General features: G+C 41.7%; 1 protein-coding gene across 1 annotated transcript in view; it reads right to left on the reverse strand.

Moving 5' to 3' along the window:
* ngfra (nerve growth factor receptor a (TNFR superfamily, member 16)) overlaps positions 1-15,205 on the reverse strand; it is a 32,983-nt gene extending 17,778 nt beyond the window's left edge. Inside the window, exons 1-3 of the mRNA XM_086078029.1 lie at positions 14,963-15,205; positions 11,232-11,391; positions 3,205-3,567 (exon numbers count right to left, since the gene is read on the reverse strand). Of these exons, the coding sequence (XP_085934155.1) occupies positions 3,205-3,567; positions 11,232-11,391; positions 14,963-15,001 (562 nt within the window). The 5' untranslated portion in view covers positions 15,002-15,205. The remainder of the gene's footprint in view (positions 1-3,204; positions 3,568-11,231; positions 11,392-14,962) is intronic.
* Between the last annotated feature and the right edge of the window lie 2,021 nt (positions 15,206-17,226).

Genomic DNA, 17,226 nt, shown 5'->3' on the forward strand with positions numbered 1-17,226 from the left:
CCCCCCCAACCCCCAGAGAACACTCGCCCCTCTTTGGCGGCGACGCCTCGTCCGACGCATCCCAGCTTCCTTTCCAGAGGAAGTGTGGTGGACAGAGGAGGGGAGTGTTGATGAACAGAGGAGCTGCTGTCCAGGTTGCCAATTAGCTGAGGACGCTCAGTGGGCGCTGGCCAAGAAGGGGAAAGTGAGATGAAGGGTACGGGTATGGAGGAACACAGCACCTGCTGGCTGTGAGACGACATCAAGGCCAAGGTCTTAATGATTCTTATAAATGACGCAAATTCCATGTTTTCTGGGCAATGCGTCATCACAGAAGGGCGTATTGACAAGATAATGACACATCCAGAAAGCACTCATCATAATTCCTCCAGCAAATGATTAGCTTTCTGGAGTCCTTCACATGCTAACTCACTCACTTTCAAAGTTAGAATCAAATCTGAGCCAGAGACCAGTTTGATTAATTGACATGAAATTGATCAGGCATGTCAATCACGGCAAGATGTACAAAATTTCTCAAGGGTTCATGCCAGAAATTGAAAAGAAAGTTTTGTTTTGAAGCCGCCATTTTGGGTAAAACTCAGAGCCTTGATTGACTCCAACCAGGAAATTCACTCAAATGAGCCATGACCTTGACTAGACAGGTGGGTGAAGCTTAAATATGAAACTTTTTTCCCTCTGCCATGTAATATTTGCGTCAAAGTTTAAAGATGATCTAAATCCTTAATGGTCTTGACAAACATCTCCAACATGTTACTTAAAAAAAAAAACGTGTTAGCTAGTCTTTATGTCATCATGCAAAAGTGCACATTTACAAAATAACAACAGATTTAGAAAGCCATACTTGCGGGCTATAATTTGACATACAACTTAATGTGTTTTTTCTCGGTAACTTATCAACTTTTACCTTGCAGTCCGAATCAATCTGCACCAAAAAAATGAATGAGCCAAGCTTCCTGCTTTGTGTCCATCGTGTTTGGAGGTGACAAAAGAAAATCAACAAGAAAATTAAGGATTTTTGCATGTGACTTCTTTGACTTTATGTAGCCATAACATTTGACCCAGACGTTAAGATTTTGGTGTGTGAAAAGCTCTCAACCCAGGACATTTCGCAATACGTACTCATTTTTAGCCACTACCATCCGATATCTGTTGAAGGAACGTGTCCTAATACTTTTGTACTATACTATTGCAAAGGGAGAGGATGCAGCAGGTGTGCTCACACATGTGATAAGTTTAATAGAAGGTTGTGGAGTTTAAAAAAAAAAAAAAAACAACGCTTGGCCGTAGAAAGTGTGTATTCTATTGATTTTGGATGCTCATGTGCGTGAGTGTGTTGATGGAGGTCACTCATTGAAACCTGAGCCCCGGTCATAGGAATGACTCTGATCGACCCATCATCATCATCACCATCATCATGGAATAGCGGCACAGAGCTATGTTGCGCTCTCATGTTCATATTGCTTCCGCTTCCTCCGTCGCCTCATGCAGTAATTGATTCATAGCTTTTGCCATCGGTGCACTTTGGTATGTATTTTTCCTTCTTTTTTTTTAAAGGGTAGTTATGGTTGAATAATAGATTTGGGAGCATAGTTGAATGTGTGTGCTTTAATTTCATTGGTTGGTCAACTTTTGTGTTGCTATCTGTATGCTATGCTAGCGTCCATGAAATATCCTATTTCATACTACAAACCACAAGCCCTGGAGAAATTCTAAGCAAAATTTCTGGCATGTTCATGATTGTCTCAAAAGACTATTGGGTTTAGGCTATGATTCATTGTTATGTGGAAAGGTTCTTTAGAAAATAGAAAAACTACAAACAGCAAAGATTCTCCTGATGTCTCCTCGTGAATTTTTAATAAGATTTCTGTGTCGAGGACAGCTGCTGTCAAGTGTGATCTTCAAATGGCAGGAAGTGAAAGTCCTTAGCGTGAAAGAGGTCAAAGACGAGGGAACACATGAATGTGTTGCTCTCCCACCAAGAGGAAGAGCTCAGTGGAAGTTGTAAATTAATTTGGGCCCGCGGGGCATCGAATCCAACATTATCAGAGGGCTTCAAAGTGGACACGCTCAAGTTCAGAGACACAACAATGATGAAATAGCAAAGAATTCCTGATTAAAGCGATCGTCTATGGGAAGCCTTCAGAGCTTTCATATGGATATAAGTTGGGTTTTTGTTTGTTTTATTCTTCCTTTAACTCGTTAGGGAGCGCATTGTGTCCGAAATGGCGGCTCGTAAATTAGGCCAATGTCTTTTTTAGTAGGTCATTCACAATGGCTGAATTGAAAAGCAACTGGGCAGCACGGTGCTTTAAGTGCTTTAGTGTTTCTGGTCAAAGGATAAGTGTTAGAAAATGATCTCAAAGAATCTCCAGCTGGTCCAAAATGCTGCCGCTTAAGTGCTGACTAGAACAAGAAGATGATCTTTCTCCACTGTTTGTTCCCCTGTACGTTTTTTTTTAAATTTAAAATATTTTGCTCAGGCAGCACGATGGTGCTGTAACTACTGAGTTTGCCTCACAGTTTACGGTTCTACTTTTGTTCGTTTCATTGAAGTCTTTAAAAGTGTGAGTGTGAATGGTTGATTGTCTACACGTGCACTGCGGTTCATTGCCGACTGCTCCAGGGTGTACTCAGCCCGCTTGAGTGCAGACTAGAACTAGAAGATCATATTTGCCCATTACGTTCCCTTGCTACAACTTGGAATTTAAAATCCTTCTCCTCAGGGAAGTACAGACGCTTGGACGTTCAGCCTGGTTCCATCATGTCTCTCAGCTCCCCGTTGAGAGCATGGCTCTTTTTTTCCCTACCCCCTTACAAGCATCTTCCTTTCTCATACGATCTCGGGCCGCTGAAAAAATACCGAGAGGTCTTCCCATCCTGTCTCCTTCTGTTGGTCATTGTTTTTCACGTTTCATGGCGGGTTTGTGGCTGCCGGTATGATGCTGCTGCCCAAGTGCTGACTAAAACTAAAAAAGGTCGTATTTCTCCAGTATAGCATCATTGCTAACTCCTCCTTATTTTCATAAGCTAACATCCCCTGTTGCCCATATAAGGACAGGAGACTAAAGAAATCTGAAGAAGGACTATTAGATTTAGTAGTTTCAATGTGCAAGATTCCCTCGCAGTCTTTTCAGGTTCTGTGTTTGAATCTCTGGTTGCTGACTAGAACTAGAGACTAGAAGTGCGCGACACAAAGCTACTTACTGTGGCAGACTGAGTCGCTAACAGGAATGCAGAGTGCCAGCTGGATCTCGGTCTCGTCGTCGCAGATGGTGCAGGGCAGGCAAGGGTCCAGCATGCTGTCACGGTCCGAGAAGGTGAAGTCCACGCACTCCTCACACACCGTGTCGTGGTCGTTCTCGCAGTGGGCGAACACGCCCTGGCCGGCCGGGCACACCGTGCACAGTTCGCAGCGTCCCGACAATTCGTCGGAGTAGAAATTGTAGCGGCACACGCAGATGGCATCGTTGGAGTCGGTGCATGGGGTCTCCATGCGCATCAGGCCCGTGCACTGCGTGCACGCGTGACACTCCTCGATGTGGCTGTAGTTCTCGGAGAAGGTTTCGCCTGAAAATGGGAATGTAGGACACAGGAGCATGATGATGAGCATGAAATTCTGACAAGTGACCATAAAGGACAAGATCAGGAAAATGAATCAGCAATTTGTCATTTTGAAAATGTTTAGAAATTCAGCTCAACTTCATTTCATTGTACTTTAAAAACCAACTGGAAAAAAAGTGTTTCTATTACTAATTAATATTCTATTCATACTATTTCCTCTGCAGGGTGTCCGGGCTCTGCCTTAGAGATAGGGTGAGAAGCTCGGTCATCCGGCAACAACTCGGGGTCGAGCCGCTACTCCTTCGCACTGAGAGAAGCCTTTTGAGGTGGCTCGGGCATCTGCACTCTAAAAATGGATTGTTAAAAAAAACTACCAATCTCATAGGTTAAACTCATATTGGCTTGATTAACCAATAGATTGGTCAGGCGTTACAATAGAAAGTAAATCTAGATAGATCACTTGGAAATATATTTATTGTATCCAATTTATTGTATTATAAATGTATTCATTAATTATTATAAGTGATTACAATATATTATAAAAAATATAGTGTTTAAAAATGGATTAATCACTGGGTGTGATCAGCCGAGTGTCTACCCTAAGACTGGGAGGTTGTGGGTTCAATCCCTGGCTGGGTCCTACCAAAGACTATAAACATGGGACCCATTTGCCTCCCTGCTTGACACTCAGCATTATGGGTTGGAATTGGTGGATAGATCACCAAATGATTCCCGAGCGCGGCCTCTGCTGCTGCTCACCGTTCCCTCAGGGGATGGATCAAATGCGGAGAACGAATTTCGCCCCATCAGTGGTACGGTACAAATTGGTCATTCTGACCAAGATATTGGTTAATCTGTGTTAGAGGCTGACATTTTTTCGCGAATCCCCTGGGTCACGGGATTCCCGAAAAAAATGTCAGCTTCTAACACAGATTAACCAATATCTTGGTCAGAATGACCAATTTGTATCAGGGTTTGGTTCGAATGCCTCCTGGATGCCTCCCTGGAGAGGAGTTCCGGGCATGTCCCACCGGCGGGAGGCCCCGGGGACGACCCAGGACACACTGGAGAGACTATGTCTCTCGGCTGGCCTGGGAACACCTCGGTATCCCGCCGGAGGAGCTGGTTGAAGTGGCTGGGTAGAGGGAAGTCTAGGCTTCCCTGCTAAAGCTGCTGCCCCCGCGACACGACCTCGGAATAAGCGGTAGATAATGGATGGATGGATGTAAAATAGTGTTGTATGTATGTTAATATTTGTGAAATAGTGACATTTTTTAGGGATTATTTTTCTGCCCAGTTACCTTTCAATAAACAGATTTTTACATAATATGTACTGTACTATATTTGAGTTGCCAGAATAGAATCTGAAAAGCATTTTTTATACAATAGTGACATTTTTTGTCATTTCATTTCTCCACTTTTAGGTTTTTATTTTCCAGTTTTTCAACTTAAAAACTCAGCATGTCATAATGCATTTAATTCATTTGATAGTTTTGCTGTTGTGACAATTTTGTAGTTTATTGTAATGCATTAGAGAATTACTGCATTTTTGTATAATTGTTACCTTTTGTTTTTGTTTGATTTATTTTTATTTTACATTTTTTGCCAATAAATCATTTATTCAAAATAGTACATCATGAAATTTGACAATTTAGTCGCAATTCAAACAACAGCAACAAAACAACACCTATGTTTATAGCTAACTATTAGAAGCTCTTTTTTTTAAGGGTTGCATGGAGGAAAGAAGGTGCACCAACTCTGTTGTTAAATGGGGGGTTTGTATATTTATTTATTATTTATGAACATTTTTATTTCCCAATTGTTAACTAAAATTTACTATTTTGACTGTTATCTTATAGGAGGGTGTGGGGGTGCGCCAACTCTGTCTGGGGGTTAAAAATACTTTATGTATCTATGTGTATTCATGTGAATTTATCTTTTTTTTTTCATTTAATATTTCTCAGAGGTTCTCAACACCCATTCAAAAAGGATGTGATGGAGCTACGTGGGTGCCCGTGTATAACTTACAAAAATATATGGCACCTGTCCGTTTTTGCTGGTTAAATGCTTCTTAAAGGCTGCTCATCTTCCTGCAGTGGTGTAAATCACGGGCGGGCTGAGCGGGCGGGGTTGTAACAGAAGTAACAACATGATGTGTGAATGTGTCAGACTGCACATGGGAGTGTCATGTTGATTAACAGCAGTTTAGGCGCTGCGAACGCACTACCTCACCCTCATCGTTTAGCTATGTTGTAGCACATGTTGCAAATTGAGCCAAGGCTGGCACCGCAAACACCTTGAGAACAGCGCTGATGTTCAACAGAACCAGCATTTTACAGGCTCAGGTAGGGCAGAAAGGGGGGAGGGGGGTGTAGTCAAGAATGTTTGACCGGGAATAATCAGAGGCAAGGTGGTCCACCAAGGTCTATTACAGAAGTGTTGTTTAGAAAGGACCACACATTCTCATGTTGACAAATGAACCAAGCACTGGAATGTTACGTATTCGGATTGGGGGGGTTGCGCCAACTGGCTCCCCCTTCTGCGATGCCTCCTTTAAATCATGTTGGAGTGCCATTAGTGTCATCAATAATGCAACATTGATGAGTCTCACAATTTGGTCGTCTAAGCTCTTAGCCTCCGCTGCGCAAAAACGATTCAAAGTTTGTCATTTTAAACACTCATCAGTCTAAAAGGGGGGGGGGGGGGTGCGCATGCTACGGCACACCTGAGGTATCAATCTGGCCTCCTTCGATATTTACGTGCAAATCTTATCACAATCGGTGAAACTGGTACCGGGGGCATGTTTTGTGTCACTTTCTGGAGGTGCGCTAAGTAAACCAATTCCTGTTAGCAACGGATTTTTTAGTAAGCTAACAATGGACCCCTCGCTAATGTAGTGATTCACGAAATTAAATCAATTCAGTCTATATTTGGCTTGATTTTTTTATTTATTTTTGCCAACTCTGTCACAATTTAGAAAGGTTTGAGAAACACGGGACCAAAAACTAAAGAAGTCACTGAATATTTTCCAGAAAAAGAGTCTAAAGAGAATTTCTCATGTAAGAATGGACTAACAGGGACTCCCAAAGTGTGGTGCGCGCACTTCTGGAGAAAAGGTGGTGTGGCTTAAAAGGTTTAGACCAGGGTTAGAGAACCCCGGTCCTCGAGAGCCGCTGTCCCGCCTGTTTTCCATGTCTCCTTACTCCAACAGAGCAAACTCATTACCAGCTCATCAGCAAGCTCTGTAGAAGCCTGATAACGATCCTGTTCATCAAATCAGCTGTGTTGGTAGAGGCAGACATGGAAGACAGACAGGACAGTGGCTCTCGAGGACCAGGGTTCCCGAACCCTGGTTTAGACAATAGACATAAAGAAAACACTACTCGTGTAAAGAGAATTTCCTGCGCAGGAATGGGAATGATGGGGTGCGCCAACTCATTGCATCGGGATTTTGAAAAGTGTGTCTTTGGGGAAGGCTGGGATTAAAAAACTAAACGCTGGATAGCTTCCACCTAAATTGCGGTAGGAAGTGGTGGGAAAGAAGAGTGAGGTGGAAATTTCCCATGTCTCCTGAACCTTTGCGCTTCCAATCTTGAATCCGGGTCCAATTGGCTCTTAATTGCTACGCTGACCTGTCAGCTTTTGCGGAGGAACTGGATGCCGTGGCTCGAGACGGAAGAGAAGACAGCTGATTAATATTTTAACAGTGCTGACACTGCCACTCGACTTAGCGCAAGTGAAGGGGGGGGGGGGGGCGGTCATGTGGGGGAGGGTTGTCTAGTGGGGGTTACAAAAGAAGGAAGTGGGAAAGAAGTGGCGCTGCGGTAACTAAAGATTGGCCGCCAAACAGGAAATTTTGCACTTTGCAGTTCATCAATGATTCAGTCAAGCACTTCAGCCGCACGCGCAGGTGAATTGCGCCATTCTGTGGCGTTCCCGCGAGCCTCGGCCACATTAAGACCTTCACTCGCCACGTGCCACAGAAAATTGGAAGTAATCTCTCAGGGGATGCTTGCGCATAAGTACAGCTCGGCTGAGAATAATTGTTCCTGATAAGCTCATGAAGGCGTTTAATTAGTGGCAGGAGGAAAGCAAGCGGCATTCATGTAACAGTATGCATGATGAATGAGCACATTGGGCCTTCAGGTGCTCCGCTTTCTAATTCAGTGAACCTTTACGTTCTCAGAAATTTCTCTGTAGAACATGAGTTAAATGATGGGCTGAAAAAATATACCTATTCGCATATGTCTGTAACGCACGCCCAAACACCATGCTGCTTTTAATATGCCATTTTAGCAAAGTAGTAGCTAGCGCTGGTCACTGGATGGTGGTCGGCCCGGCTCCACGGTAAACAGCAATGTGATGGAGGACTACAGAAGAGGTCAGGTGAGAATCTTTGTGGGGTTGATGCTGGAGAAAGCAAGGTGGTAAGCTAATATTGAAGCTAATGTTTGGAAGCTAATATAAGGTTAACTGGCCATCTTGGCGAAAAGCAGCATACCGGAAGATTCCAGTTTAGCTTTGACTGGTAGGAACAGCTACTTTGAAGCCACTAACTGACGTTGAAAGCTAATGTTTAAGCTAAGGTTTGACGCTAATGTTGAATCTAAGGTTAGAAGCTGAGGTTGGAGTTAAGATCGGACGCTAATCTGAGAAGTAACATTGGAAGCAATCTAATGTTGTAGGCCATCTTGGAGGCTCCTGTTGTAAGCTAAAGTTGAAGGTATCATTATAGTTAACATTGGAAGCTAACATTTGACGCTAACTTCAAAAGTTAAATTTTAATGCTAATGTTGGACGCGAATAATACAAGGAAGCTAACATTGAAAGCAAATGGAGGAGCTAATGTCAACGCTAACCTTAGAGGTACTGTTGGAAGCTAACATTGGCAGCTGATGTTGAAGTTAACGTTGAAGCTAAAGTTGGAGCTAACATCGGTAGCTCTTGGTCTCCCTTAGCACCTTTGATAGCGCCAGCAGTAACATTGAAAGGCAACTTCATAAGCCAACATTGAAGTAAATGTTAGAAGCTAATATGGATGCCGACTTCAAAAGCTAATGTTGAAAGTTAACATTGGAAGCTAACGTTAGAGGTAGCATTGACACTAAAACAAAGTTTTCCTTAGCTCTAAAGTTAGAGGTGTGTGACTTAATCTTTAGGCAAGGCATCCACTGTAGTGAGTCGCGTTAGTGTTCAACGTTGGCTTCTGAAATTATTCTAGCCTCTACTGTTAGAGCTAAGCAAGATGGATGTTAGCCTCTGGCAATATGCTTCAATGTTAATTTCCCACCCTGCTTTTTCAACCCTACAAGCAGCCTCACCTGACTACTAGAAACATCCATCTCTACACATCACATTACACTGTTCGCCGTCAGCAAGAGACTTGGTGTTTGGGTACAATTTCAGGGCCTTACAGAGAGAGCGGGAAAATGCATGGATATAGGCTTGATTAGGTGCTTATCAACAAATAGTCTGTTAGGTTCTACCCCAAAATTTGTGAGTCAGTTGAGTTTGCAAATGGCAAGGGTCACTTTAATTGTTCATGATAAGTGGATGGTGGTTAATTATCAGTGGACAGATTGTGCAAAGCTGCATTCATGTAATAGTATGCATGATGAATGAGCAGGTTGGGCCCTCGGGTGTGCCGCTTCCTAATACCAATTTATCTGCCGGTACAGTTGGGTGAGTCATCACAACAGGGAGGATGAGGAGGAGGGTGAAGAGGTTTTTCTGAATAGAGAAATAAAAATTGGCTTCTGCTCAATTGGGAAAAGGCGAGAGAACAAACACAAGATCATCGACTACAATTTATGGCCACAACTATGAGGAATATAATACACATGTGATTTTAAAACAAAAAGCAGGCTGTTCAAGTTCATGAATCTTTTACAGTCGAAGAGAGCGGTCCATCTATTTTATGATTCCCGTGTGGAGTAAAGAATCACAGAATTTACAGTGCAGATCAGTTGCGTACTTTGTTGGCTACCGACCAGAAGACAAGCAGCTGTTGACTTGGAAGCAGCCAAAATTAAAATGTGTTTTAAATCACCTCCAGTTAATAAGAAAGAAAATCACCGTTAAATTTCATTAGGCCAGCCACACACAGACCGGCACGGCAAAACCTGACTGTGCCGGACAAGTGCGAACAAATTTCAGACGGCGGCTGCCACCCTCACTCCTGGCAATTGCCCTTTGCACACAATTTGCTGCTGTGTAATAACTGAGATACGTGGTGTTCTTATCAGGAAGCAAGGTGCGACATAGCAGCAAAACTCATGTCCAACAGTTGTCCACTCATGAAAACTGCTGTATGTGGGCAGCCATGTGTCCTCAAGCAGCTATGAATTAGCTGGAAAATATCCCAAACTAGCATACAGAGGCTAACGGCTAACAGTTCAAATTAAGAGGTATTCAGACTCACTGATTTTTGACTTGACACGAAACAGTTCGAACAGCTCCCCTAAATATAATCAGACCAGGCAGATAGTTATTGATGTTAGTGGCTAGCTAGCTAACATTTGCCTGTTGCTGAGGTAAATAAAGTTGAGTAAAGTCAGTGCTCTCAATACAGAAGTTATTCATGGCTTTCTAAATTGGTGCTCGCTTCATCATATAAATGCTCGGTTGGCCGAATTAAAGAATGAAATAATGTTTTGACTTGGAAATTCACTGCTTTGCGCCACTGTGGATGCATTTAATTTCCTTTTTTTTTTCCAGCGTGTGTTTGGTTTGGATAAACTTTACTCTAGAAGTCAGCCAAACGCGGGGGATAAAAACCTGATTTCGTAACATAATTCAACACAGATTTTAAGTCTGTTTTGTGAAAAGTGAAGAAAAAAAATGCTTGTGGGTGAGCATTCCTGACAAATTCATAACATCCCACGTGTTAAAATGAGAAACACTGGTGTTTTTATTGTTGGGTTGCTATTAGCGTTAGCATACTAGTTCTGATAAAAAAGAGGAAGTTTTGGTCTTGACATGTCAGCCACTGAGACAACATAATGGGCTGTGGTTATTTCTAAGCAAAACACATAATAAATAAATGTCCTCTTATTACAAATGAATTATGCAATTATTGGTACTTGTTCTGGATTGTTTTGTGCCTTTAACATTAACTTAGCATGTCCCTTTTGCTTTTGTTTTTGGAAAATGGATTTATGGAGGAAGTGTGGGTGTTGATGTGAGGTGCGTCTTCAGTACAAATGACCTTTGTTTTCAACATGGTTTGGACACTAAAGTCAGGAATTAAGAATGTGTATAGCTTTTTAAAGTAGTTAAAAGAGACTTGCTAACCAGGCCTGTGGTAGCCACGGAGGATTTATGACTGCTTTTGTCCACCCAGTGCACCAATGCGGTACATCTATAACACTTCTGTTATACTGCAAGTCAAATTGACCCATTTTATTGTTGAAAGCAGGTCCAATTAACCCATTTCCTGACAGAACATTCAGAATGAAAAGAGGTTGTTACTCAGGTCAATTAGCCTCTTAATTGTTAGCGGAACATGTCAATGTGTTCTAATACTTTTTGCAGAAATGTATCGGAGTCATTACATGATGTTTTTTTTTTATGTAAATCTAAAATATATTTCAGAGGGAGTTCAGAGGATGGATGGGTCACGTAACCTGTGATCATTTTGGGTGTAGCAATAGAAAGAAACACAAACTTACTGTCGAGACACTGCTCGCAGACGGTCTGCTTGGCGCCGCACGGCCTGACCACGCCCTCGCCGGGCGGGCACTCGCGGCAGCACTCGCCGTCTTTTGTGTACTGGCCCGAGTCACAGGGCAGCTGCACCGCACGCTCGCTCTTGGACGCTGCCGACGCCACCTTGAGGCCAAACGCACATGATAAACATCAGCGACAATTGAAAGGAGATGGCATCATCAATTCTGTGAGCCGTCTTCATGGAGGAGTCTCACGAGAGTCCACTTGTGACACACAGGTTTGGGGAGCAACAAATTACATGTAATTGGATTATGTAATCGAACTACAAAATGTCTTTCACTGTAATCCCACTGCTCCAATCCACAATGATTGATGTACAATGTGTGTGGACATGTTGTTAGCTTTTTACATCATTCTGTTGGCAATGGGGATGTAACGATAACGGCAATATCGCGATATTAAAATTGCCACGATATCGTCGTCATCGTGTTACGATATTAATAGCAGCACATCTGTTAAAAAAAAGCAAGCTTGTGATCTAGCACCCTCTGGTGGTTAATTTATCATTGCAGTTTAATTTTAACGAGGAACATTTTGGCCACTGTGGTGGTCATTAGTGATGGGAAAATGAAGCTTCATGAAACACTTGTAATATTTTTTTACTCCTCTAGATGCCACTCTTGGTTGAAAGATGCAGTGGAAATGTAATCAATTTCCTTTGCACTAGCCTTTATATTTAAACCAAGAGCACCATCTAGGGGAGTAAAAAATATCACAAGTGCTTCACGAAGCTTCGTTTTCCCATCACTAGTGGTCATCACTCCCATAAATCATACCGGCAAATATTTTTCAACATCGAAGTAAAAAAATATTGCTTTTTGCCCGCTTCAGCCGAACTCAGCATTGTGAACTACATAGACATTGATACTTTGCTCTGCTGAGCTAATATGATGAATAAAATGATAATGATGATTTGACGTGACATGACATTCTTTGTCACTGCTGTTATGTACAAAAACACAATATTGTGCTTTTTTTCCCAGTATGAGGGGTTTTTTTTTACATCATGTGTTTTTATGCAGTAATGTTAGCTATTTTTTTCTATTGCCAACCTCCACACAATACCGTGATAATTATCTTATTGTTTGCTTCATATCAGACGTTTGGAAATCATTACATTCCTATTGGCTAGTTTGACTTTTGTATGGCAAAGAGAAAGTGCTGTAATGAGCGGTTTGGAAAATGGATGGATGGATGGATGGATGGCTGGATGGATGGATGGACAAGTGTGAAACTTTACAGAAATGTTAAGCCAGTGAAAACTGTCGCGTGTCACGTGCTGTTCTAAAAGTAAAGTTTCTGAAGTTCAATTTTGTGTACTCTTACTATATTGTCCTTGTTTATCTTAATCTTAACTATTACATCTTGAAATGCAAAAATGGTTAAGAGCATTTATTCTAAATGAAGATCAAAAGTAATCAAAAAAATTCCAAATGTAATCAAATGTAGTTAGTTATATTACTTACTAAATGAAAACGCTGCAGTACTATTACATTTTCAACAGGGTAACTTGAAACTGTAACCAATTACATTTCCAAAGTAATCTTCCCAACACTGGCGACATGCACATTGAGTGGAAGAGGCTATTGCGCAATACCAGCAGTTAAGTGTGGGTGTTGAGCCACACCTGCGGGAAAAGTGAAGGTATTGAAACCAGAGCCTGACTTTTTTTAGGCCGTTTCCGATTTTTGCACTAAACATTTGAGTCCAAAAGTGTTGTTTTTTACAAACTTTTTTTTTTTTTTTTTTAAATACAAACCAAACCAATTTTCTGGTTTTGGGTTGTTTTGTGGGTTATTCATTTGACCCAACTTTTTGGGTAAAATAAAGAACTCAGAATGTTGAGCTATGTTTGACCCAAGTGTTTTTAGAGAGTGGCAGAATAAAGTTCTGATAACAGATTAATCGGCAGATTAATTAAAAAATATATTCTGCATATAATGAATAAAATGACTTCCTTTTTGGTACCTTAGCGCTTTTGCATCCCCTGCAGGTGTAACTGAAAGGTTTTTCTTTAGTTTAGAAAATGTAAATTATTTTGTTTTTACTCTCACATTTCCCCATAAAACGCAAACTTGCAGCCTCACCAACACTCCCCTCCTTCCACTGTGACATTTTCCCCGGATCCGCTTGAGCTTAGGGTGCGCTTGTTTTGCATTCACCCTGATTTCATGCTCACTTTAGGCACAAGCAGGTGGGAAGGAAGGGGATGAGGTTGATTCCTAAATTGAATCTGTGACCACCCTTTTTGGGCCAGCTGTCACAGCACAGCTGGTTGACAACGCGGGCGCGCCAATTTCGCCAGCTGCAGCGCGCCTGCTTCGCTGTCAGTCAAAAGTCCCCCCAGCCATCAAGACACGTTTTCATTCGCGGAGGCAAACTTGAACTGAGTGGGAAAGTGTGCGACCTGTGACGAAAGCTGTGTGGTTTAAAAAAGTTTGATACTCCTCCTTTTGGATGGATGAGTTGCGTGAGAAAAGTTACGATTTCAGACTGTCCCTGAAGGTGACACAAGACTCATAACTTTCCTAACAGGCCCTAATATTGACAGATTACGTAGTCTACATTTTTATGAATGAATTCAAGGACAATTCATTAGTCTACATTCCGATAACTAAATATCAAACTCACATTGCAATCACATCCAAATATGCTGCACATTAACTAACGATAAACAACATTTACCACAAGTGTGAGTATAATCCATCGTTGGGCCCTAAAAAAAAAATGCCCTGAGACCGATTTTGTGCCAGCGACCCACAGTTTGGGTAACAAAATCTTACATTATACTACACATACTAAAATATGTCACGTCGCATCTACATGTAATACACATCAAATCGTGAAAACAACTGTGCACATAAATGACGAATATTATTTATAACAAATATTGCCCACTGACCTATTTCAAGCCCCCGATCCAAAGTATGAGAAACTTTGCTTCATCATTTAACCCCCCCCCCCCCAAAAGAAAATACACTTTTAATCATTTTTGTTAAAACATTCATTATAACAATACGATATATTCATATACACATGACAGATATGATGTGGAAAAGAAAAACATCCTTCGCTCTCCCAATCTTGTGCCTCTAATTTGATGTTTAAAAAAAAAAAAACACCATGCCCAAGGAAAAACAACCAATCAGGTCAATCATATCGCACACTAGTGGGCGATGTCGATCACTCCATTAAAGATAAATGCTATTTTGTGGTGACAAGGTAACATCTCTGTGGGAGTAAATCCCGCCCTCTGTCTCTGATTGGTTGTTTTTCTTTGGGCGTGATGGTTTCTTGTATATCAAATTAGAGGAGAGGCAGCTGCTCCTATTCATTACCTCCTACTGTCATGTAATAATGACAAATATTTTTTTTAAAAAAGTGATTATTTTGTAAAATTGCAAACTTCCCCTTTAAACAATTTCCCGCAACGCACCTAAAGGCCTCTCGCGGTTGGGAATCACTTATCTACCATAAGTTGAAGTCACTCAAAAAAAGTCAATCCGTTTTCCTGACCCTAAAGAAAATTGCCTGGGGATCCATTTTGGGCACCCTGCCCACACTTTGACAATCCTTGCTCAGTCATCTGAAACTATTTTGAGGCACAAAGTAGCAAAGAAGTCACTCAAACTTCTAAATAAAAAACATTTAAAAAAGTGACAAAGGTACTCACCAGGGCGTACATGATCACAAGCGCGGGAAAGGTTGACATCCTGTTTGTGTGTGTTGTCCGAAATAAGGCAAAGAGGAAGAAGAGGAGGACCTATGTTCTCATTTTCATCCCAAACTGATGTCTTCCTTTCTTTCGTCACTGCAGCATCAAGAGTTGGAGGAGGAGGAGAAGGAGGAGGAGGAGGAGGAGGAGGAGGAGGAGGAGGAGCAGTGTCCTGTCCGGAGTGGGGCTCGGATGCAAGTGCAATGCAGAGGAAGAGTGAGTCCCCCCTCGCTCTCACTCGCTCTCTCTTTCTTCCTCCCTCTCTTTTTTGCCTCCCACCCTCCCTTGCAGGTGCACCACATCGAGGTAATAAAGACACGCTGCAGTCACGACGCGCCTCGCTTTACGACACGTTACGAACGTAGCGCAGAATACTGCATTTGACACGCGGCGCAAGATGACACGCTCACTTACCGCCGTACTGTTTTCACGTGGTTCTTTTATAATTATGGACCAGAAGTGTTGTCCCATGCGAATATGTACTCGAAATCTGACTTTACAAGTTAGACAACGGCACTTTCCGACTTGCGAACAGATTAGAATGACGTCATCGTGTTAGGAAAATGCAAAAATGTGAGAAAGGAAGAAAAAAACACTCACTCGTGCACTTTATGCACGTCAGTACCATCACCCAACATAAGAGGGAGACAATGATTGTCTCATTCACACAAATTTTGTCAAGTCTGTTTTTATGAATAAAAAATAATAATAATAATAAATTAAATGCTGTAAAAGGAAAAGTATTTAATCAACTCCTGTATTTAAATAAAAGTAACAATAAAAGTACAGAGCCTGAAATGTATTTCAGTACTATTATTATTATTGCTAATTGCATTTCCCTTTTATTTGTATTCCTTTTTCATGAATTACGCCTACATTTTTATCAATATTTATTTAATTAATGAAATGATTCTATTCATCTTTTATTTTGTACTTAAGATAAATTCAATTAAAAATAAATTACTCTGTGTCAATCAAAACACAGCATGACTCCCTTGCAAGTGGACCTGATCATGTGACCAGTGGGGCGCTGTAAAGATTTGAGGAAGTGGCTGGAGGTCACTCAGAGGTGCCCATGGGGGTGAGGGTCTCTGAGAAGTGGATGTTGTCCTCCTGGGATCAATACGGGATCTCAGCTATGTAACTAAATCACTCCCTCTGCAGTTTGCAGTGCCAGGGCGGGGGGTAGTTGGGGGGGGGGGGGTGTCAGGTGGCTGGTGCAATAACTCAGCCAATTTTGAATGATAAAAAAAGCATATTTAAAATGAGGTTTCAAAATCATGAAAAGTCCAGCTCTTTTCTGTGCTCTCAAACGCCGAGAATGTGTCCGCTGACTGTAATGAAACCACGTCTAGCTGAACTGGAGAGTGTCAATCAAATATCACTTCTACAGCCGGGGCACATGCCCTTTTGGCACTATTGCCCAAAGTGCCCCTTTGTCCATAAATTTATTTATGCATTTTATAGATTTTTTAAAAATACTTTGTGAAAGTAAAATTCAGCAACATAATTTACATTAAAAAATATATATTATTACGTTATCCTTGGATGTCGTTATACTACGAGACGCGCCCCTTTCTGCCAGGTCGCTCGCCACTACACCTGCGGTCGGTAAATTGGTCTCTCTGTTTGTATTTACGTAGTCTCACTCACAGCAAAAAAAAAAAAGCCAAGGTCATAGAATTCACAAAACTCAAGTAAAACATGATCACAGAGCATGCTGCGTGCTAGCCTAGCTTCAATTGAAATGTAGTGACACAAGTTGTAATCAGCCTCGCAACTACGATGAAGTCGTACATTTTCGCGCAGTTGGTTCTGAGGACGCGGGGAAGATAAAAAAAAAACACGATCCTTCCCATCCATTTTCGCCGCGGCAAAAATCCCCGGTAAAACTAACGTTCTTCTTCCTTTGGGACGGGGCATGGAGCTTCTGCTCCAACTACTGATGCGTTTATGGTACACAGAATATGTCGGAATTTGTTACTCTCAAAATCTTCCTGAAGACTCCAACTTGTAGCGTGTACTCAATGATAGCTGAATTGAAATATACTTCAAAATATAAGTGGAAATTGCTACATGATCTTCGTTTTTATTTTAACTAACAGCTCGTTTTGGGGGGTTTGCAGTCAGATTAAGGTCCTAATAAGGAAAAGGTAGCAGTGTGTTCAGAAATTAGGAGGACAATGAAGAACCAAAAAAGAGGAAGAAAAAAACAACAACAA

Source organism: Leptonotus elevatus, chromosome 1 (genome assembly GCF_054856555.1).
Source record: "Leptonotus elevatus isolate MCC_2025b chromosome 1, RoL_Lele_1.0, whole genome shotgun sequence".
Taxonomy (NCBI): domain Eukaryota; kingdom Metazoa; phylum Chordata; class Actinopteri; order Syngnathiformes; family Syngnathidae; genus Leptonotus; species Leptonotus elevatus.